The following is a 6,775-nucleotide window of genomic DNA, read 5'->3' as shown; positions in this document are numbered from 1 at the left end:
AATGTTGTTATCTTCACAAAAAGAAGTAAACTCTGGTGTCGTGTGGCTCCCATGGTTGTCTAAAATCAGCAGCCGCTTGCTGCCAATTGTCTTCGACTTTGTGTGTTTAGCGAAGTGGTGGATCCATTGCAGTCCAATTTGGTCGCTTGTCCAGCCTTTTGGACTCGCTGTGAACATCCATGTTGCAGGCAAGCCTTCATCAAGCCATCCATAGTTGACTTCTCTGCCTTTGAAGATAATAAATGGCGGTATAGCTGATCCGTCTGCACAAGCTCCTTGGATCACTGTGACCCATTCAATGCCTGTAGGTTTGATCCGCTTTGGCCGGCCTTGCTTCTCAACAGAAGTGACTACTTTGGAGGTAGATATTTGTCCTAGTTGAAAGCCAGTCTCATCGAAGTTGTACATGTCTCCAGGCAAGATGCCATGCTTGTTGATTATGTTGCGTACGAGGGCGAACCAGCTTTCAATGACTTCCGGAGTCTCACACAATCTTCTTTGACACTCGTAAGTCCTTCCTAGTTTGATTGTCAAGATAGGAGTACGCTTAATAAATGTGTAGGTCCAGTTGCGGCCAACTGGTGAAATTCCTTTAGCTTGGCAGATGGCATTGGCCATTGATTGTACTAGGCTTGCAGTTGGGGACAATCCTTGAGAATCTAGCTTCAATATACCTTGGAGAAGGGCCTCTTCTTCTATTAGGCTGAGCTTCATGTTCTGTGGTATATAATCTTCTCGTGAAGGGGTTCCTTGAAGTCTACGATGAAGTGTTGTTTTAGAGACATTGAATGCTTTCGCTGCAGCACTCATGGAACTGATTTCGCCTGATCTAATAGCCGATATAGCAAGCAATATGCTTCCTTCATTTGGACTTGATTGCACGCGTTTCGGTGGTGCCATCGCGTGTTGAAGTTGACGTGTCGATATCCTCAGAAGTCGCGTTCCGCGCCCCCGTGTGTTCCGCGCTCACGTGGCCCGCGTTACCATGATGGGGCTTACATCAGCCGACGTCTCGGACTTTAACCAGGGCCACCCAGTCTTCAAGATCTCGACATGGGCGAAGAGAAATAGGTAGAAAGATATTTCTTTGCATATCTTCCCATCATAGATCACCTCTAGCCATTTTTATGTCGGATTTCCGTGTTGTATCTGAAGCAGAATAAACCTGTTCAGGCCGTGGGAGAGTAAATAACCCCAAGCACAATCCATGGCAACCCTACTCGTCCACCGAGGCGAGCCTGATTACATAATACCTCATACTTTCGGACCTCCGGCCTGAACATCCAATGTCCTGTAATAATAATCACCATCGATCATCTCAGGGCTCTCTATTCTGCAAATCACATCACAACTCACCCCGCCGCCGGGCCCCAGACAAATCGTCGGCCAAGTGAGTCAATCACGGCTACATCTCCAACCCATCATCGCCATCGAAGAATCTATCCAGCACAGCGCCCGCCTGAACCACAATCCTATCCTCTTCCACATCCCTCCCGCCAGAAAAAAAATGGTCCTCCGCCTCCGCCTCTCGCGCGTCCCCGGGCCCCTCGGCGCCAAGCGGCACAAACCCTTCTACAACATCGTGCTGGCGCAGGCACGCTCCGCGCGCGACAGCAAGCCGCTCGAGGTGCTCGGGACGTACGATCCGATCCCGCAAGCGGTCGTCGGCGCGGAGGACGGCGCGCGCAAAGTCAAGGACATCAAGATCGACGTCTCCCGCGCGCAATACTGGCTCGGCGTGGGCGCCCAGCCCAGCGACACCGTCTGGAGACTCCTCAGCATGATCGGCCTCATGGAGCCCAAATATCTCCCCGGCGGAGCCCAGACGCAGAGGGAGCAGAAGGGTGCGCTCAGAGGCGTGCGGTTCGAAACCCATGTGAAGAGGAAAGGGGAGGAGGGGAGTGTGCAGGAGGGAGAGGGAGGGATGGAGAAGGTGGTTTCATGAGATGGGAGGTTGCACTTGGTGAAGGGCAAGATTGGGGAGGATACCAGAGCCATCCCTCCTGGGATAAGGAGAGAGATGGATTGGTGTGATGCAGATGTCCAATTTCCAGGGCATCGGCCGAAGTCTGGACCTGATCTCAAATCGCACCAGATTCCTAGGGCAGATATTATGACGGTTCACATCAAGCACGAAGGATGATTCAATCATCGAACCGATCTGCACTTATCAGTGAGCGACGGTGTCCTCCTCGGGTCACACGAAGATACCTTTTCACGACAAATTCTCCTGACGAGCTCTCAAGGCCTCGCTGGACAAAGAAACATGAGAGGGGACGAGCACAAATCTCGGCAAGCAGGACCTACTTTTGACTCTCGCAATGGCGGCGTGTATATTATATGGGACAAGGGAATCCAAGAAATGATTTCTCGCTCCCAAAGGAAGGGAACCGGCGACAACAAAAAGCATTTCTCGGGAGAAGGTGCACGACAAAACCCTTCTTGGGGACACAGTTTTGCATTTTTGTGTACAAGTATTAGAACCGGCCTCTTTTTGTACCATTGCATTCTTCAACCAATTTCATATTATTTTCCCCGATCGGTCGTGTGAAGCAAACTCCCGTCCTTTCAGACCTCTATTGCATCCATCCCAAATGGCTGTTTTGTACTGCCAAGTTGGGATAAAGTTTGGGCAATATTCGTAGAGAGATAGAAATGGATCGAGTGTGAAAAGACGTGCGAACCCTCACCCTGTCGTGGAGTATCGACATAGGAAGGAAGACTGAACGGAGACGGTTTGGGGGGTATTAATTGCTTTTCCCTACATATGTCATTCCACGACTCCCGGTCCTTTATTCACTTCCCAGCATTATCGACGTTTGTGGAAATGATATAGAGCATCTGGAAAAAAAAGAGGACACTTTCGCCGGAGAAACAGCAACGACAACAACAACAGCGGCAACCACTCGTGGAATAAAGAACAAAGGAAAAGAGACTTCTCAAACAAGAGTTCAATTTTCTCTTCCGAGAAGTTTGACCTTTGAGGCCCAGAGAAGAATCAGGGGAATACAACACCTGCTTAGATGGCATCTTCACCATCCTCCTCGGCGACGGCCGGGTGGTTGGGAGTGTGCTCGCGCACCATCCGGCTCTCCAGCTCCTTCAACTGGCTCTCGCGGGCCAACAGCTCCTGCCTCTTCTCGTTGATCTCGCGCTGGACCTTGACCTCGATCTCGCGCAGCTTCTCCTCCTCACGGCGGAGCTGCTCCTCCTTGAGGCGCACGCTCTGGCTGGCGAGGCTCTGGGGGTCGAGGCTGTCGTCGGCGGCGTCGTTGGTGCCGGACACGCTCTTGGAGAGCTTCTCGGTACGGTAGTTTTCGTAGAGGAAGTCGTGCGTGATCTCCTTGAGGTCCGCGAGATGCGAGTGCAGCAGGGCGGAGCGGATGGCCAGGAAGTCGCTGTGTCGCGGGTTCTCCACCTCGACCACACCCCATGGGTATTGACGGGCGCGCACGCGCTTGCCGTCCAGCTCGATGATGTCCTCGCTGCCGACGATGGCGAATGGCATCAGGCCGCGGAGCTCGGCGTTCTCCTCGACGGTGTCCTCGTCATCCTCCTCGATGTCGTAAGGGAAGTTGTAGACGGGGATGCGGTAGTGCTCAATGTCCTCCATGATGAGCTTCTTGCTCTCGGCAAGCTCCAGGGGAGTGAGTGAGTCGGCCTTGCCGATGACAGGGATGACGTTGACACGTGGTGACAGACGGCGCATGAGCTCAATGTCGAGTTCGCGGAGACCGTGACCTGGGGTGGAAATGGTTAGTAATCGAGAGACGAGAAATTTGTATGCGCCCGACAAACTCACCAGTGGGCTGAACAAAGTAAAGGAGGACATGGACACGGTTGTCCCGGAATCGCGGGTTACGCTTGATTCTGCTCTCCTCGGCCAAAATGTCGTCGTATTGCCTCTCGAGGTAGCTCGAGATTTCACCAAAGGACGCCTCGTTGTCAATGCTGTCACCGAAACCGGGGGTGTCCACAATGGTCAAGGACACACGGGTTCCTTCCTCATCCAACTCCAACTCAACAGTCACAGGCTTGATCTTGACTCCCTCCTCGAGGTGCGCGGTGGTCGGGTCATCAGAGTCCAGAGGTGTGAGGACGGGTCGGTTGCAGAGAGTGTTGACGAAGGTTGTTCGGCCGGTACCCGAGGCACCACAGACCATCAGACAGAACTGAATTCCCTTCTTGACATTCTTCTTGCGGCGAAGCTTGATGGCGGAGGTGGAGGTAGACATGCTGCCTGGCGAGTCGGTGCGCACGGAATCTATCCTGTGCTAACGTTCTCTGGAATTTCTGGGAGGATGCAGTAGGATCTGTACAAGTCGCGAGAGTCAATAGATGATCTTTGCGATGCGCTGCGATGTATTGACGAGGCAGTTGTAGCACTTGGCGAAAAATCGGTGCTTTCGCCAATGGCCAGCGCAACGACCCACGGTAGCGGTGTACTCACTCTTCCGTTTCCTGACAAGCGATATCTCTTCACAGAAATTGCAGAAGAGAAGTCGAGCGGCGCGTGCGGCGACGACAAGGTTGACGAGTGGATGGTGAAGGATGGAGGATCGCCGGAAAGAATCACAGTGTTTCGCGTGAGAGCGCCGGGCAAGCAGCGTAAATTGGCTTCTCTGTACTGAAAGGTGGAAGTTGCAAAGGGGGCTCGCGCGCTCACTCAGGGATCGATTCACACTATGCTCGAAGCGGAAATGGTCGGGCGGGAGTGGCCGACACAAGAATCGCTCCACACAGAAACCGTTCGGGCGACTACAGAGAGCTATACGGTTCAGATGGAACTCCTCGACAACCCTAAGAGACAGCGCTGCCCAGGTGCCCATGATCAGAAACCAACGTCATGTGATGATTGCGGCCTGGTGATGTCCTTGTCGCTCACTAACATGGGCATACCGACCCAAACAAGTATATGTACTCAACACCGTTGCGACATAGTTCCTGGTCGTCCACGACAGCAGAAATAGTCTTAGTGGGCTGTTTCCCGTAATCGCTCACTCCATCGACGACGGGATCGGGTGTTTCTCCTGAGCTCTCCGCATGATGCCAACAAGTTCAAGATAAGAGGCAATCTCAAATTGAACTGAACCATGACAAGGTCGTAGTCTACACATCCGAACCCGGTCCTCCTGGTTCAACTACTACGACCACATTATCGTCGTTGAGATCGCATCGGGCTCCTTTCCCGCTCGAAATAGCACAAGATGAACGCCCGACGTCCCATACAATCCTCGGTCAACCCTGCTGTGCTCTCCATCGATACATCCACCAAGGGAGACTTTTTCGCTGTAGGCCTCAGTGATGGTGTTCGTGTCTTTCAGATCGATAACTGCTTGACCTCGTTTCAACCAAAAGTCCCACTGAACAACGGTGCTGCGATCGTGGCACTCCACAACTCACGCTATCTTGCATGGGTGCCCAGTCATAAGTCTGCTCATATCGATGGCCCGAACTCGTTTCATTTCTGGGATCTTGTGCTCGGTCGAGAGCTTACACGCTTCAATCTGTTCGAACCAATCAAAGGTCTCAGGGTTGATGCGAAATTCCTAGCGGTCATTTTGGAGACCAGGACAATTGTCTTTCAGCATCAACTCCTCGATCGCAATGCATTCAACAAAGCTCACGCAAGCGAGCCCGCCATCGAATCGGGTAAGGACATGACGGCTCCTAACAGGCCCCATTCTCTGCATGGAACGACAAACAACACATTCGCTCTTGCTTGCCTACATGAGAATCTTCTAGTCTTGCCAGCTCAAAGTCCTGGTCAAGTTCAACTGATCACACTGAAGCCAGAGATCGAGTCAAGCACGAAACGTGTTATCCGAGCACACAAGACAGCTTTGAGATGCATGGCGCTCTCTCCTGATGGTACTCTGCTGGCGACAACAAGTGTCCAAGGTACCCTAGTTCGAGTCTATCAATGCTCTACACTAGATCAGATCCTAGAGTTTCGGCGAGGCATGGAAATGGCTATAATTTACAGCATTGCCTTTAGTCCCGACAACCGATGGCTAGCATGTACAAGCGACAAGGGCACCCTGCATGTATTTGACCTGCAGCCTGGTTCAGGTGAAGACGCTGCCATACGAACCGCCGCATCGCAGATGAGTCGTGAAGCAAGTCAACACCGAAGAACTCCATCTCAACAACAACAAAGACCATCCATAGGCGCTTTCATTCCTCCTCCGTCAATATCCGGCATGTCATCCGCTGCTCCATCGGTGACACCTTCCACCGCAATGGGAACAGGCAGTCGTCAGGAGTATTACCAGCTCCTCGCACAACCTCTGAACGCAGCCAATCCGACCGTGCAGTCTTCCCGCGGCCTCTCAGGACCCGTCCTAAAGCCTTCTCCTTTCACTCCCCGTATTCTGACGGACATCCGAAGCAAATCGTCGATAGAATTCCACATGGGCAACGAACCGCCTTACTGGCAGAGCATCGGATCAGGCACACCCAGTCTGTATACATGGACCGTCGCTCCCGATGGGACGAGAAAACGGGTCAAGAAGACGATTCCATCGTTACCTAATGACCCGACAGGACGGCCACCGAAAGGCCATCTCGTCTTTGAAGGAGAAAACATCATCTATGCGATTGGCGGAGGAAGTGATCCCCGTTGGGAAAAGTTCGAACTGAGGCCAGTCGTGGTTGAAGGAGGAGAGGTAGTTTGGAAATTGCATTATGTTGGCTTTCGAAAGTACCTTGGGAAGCAGTATGCGGAGTAGACACGAGTCATCATCACAAAGCTCTCCGCATCATAAATCATCTT

At 52.4% G+C, this 6,775-nt stretch overlaps 3 protein-coding genes across 3 annotated transcripts; 2 read left to right on the top strand and 1 right to left on the bottom strand.

Annotated features, from left to right (window-relative positions):
• Nucleotides 1–1,507: 1,507 nt before the first annotated feature.
• On the top strand, nt 1,508–2,195 carry K489DRAFT_401743 (ribosomal protein S16; the record flags this gene model as incomplete). The annotated part of the gene is made up of 1 exon (XM_033607031.1): nt 1,508–2,195. One exon carries the CDS (start codon nt 1,508–1,510, stop codon nt 1,943–1,945), a length of 438 nt encoding a protein of 145 aa, XP_033458965.1. The 3' UTR covers nt 1,946–2,195.
• Nucleotides 2,196–3,019: 824 nt separating this feature from the next.
• On the bottom strand, nt 3,020–4,235 carry K489DRAFT_370828 (cdc11-like protein; the record flags this gene model as incomplete). Its single annotated transcript, XM_033603184.1, has 2 exons — nt 3,020–3,741; nt 3,803–4,235. 2 exons carry the CDS (start codon nt 4,233–4,235, stop codon nt 3,020–3,022), a joined length of 1,155 nt encoding a protein of 384 aa, XP_033458964.1.
• Nucleotides 4,236–5,207: 972 nt separating this feature from the next.
• Nucleotides 5,208–6,731, top strand: K489DRAFT_320000 (WD40 repeat-like protein; the record flags this gene model as incomplete). Its single annotated transcript, XM_033601425.1, has 2 exons — nt 5,208–6,072; nt 6,337–6,731. 2 exons carry the CDS (start codon nt 5,208–5,210, stop codon nt 6,729–6,731), a joined length of 1,260 nt encoding a protein of 419 aa, XP_033458963.1.
• Between the last annotated feature and the right edge of the window lie 44 nt (nt 6,732–6,775).

This window comes from Dissoconium aciculare (assembly GCF_010015565.1).
Source record: "Dissoconium aciculare CBS 342.82 unplaced genomic scaffold K489scaffold_7, whole genome shotgun sequence".
Classification (NCBI taxonomy): Eukaryota; Fungi; Ascomycota; class Dothideomycetes; order Mycosphaerellales; family Dissoconiaceae; genus Dissoconium; species Dissoconium aciculare.
Note: the sequence above shows the minus strand (reverse complement) of the source record. Positions and strands in the feature narration are given on the sequence as shown.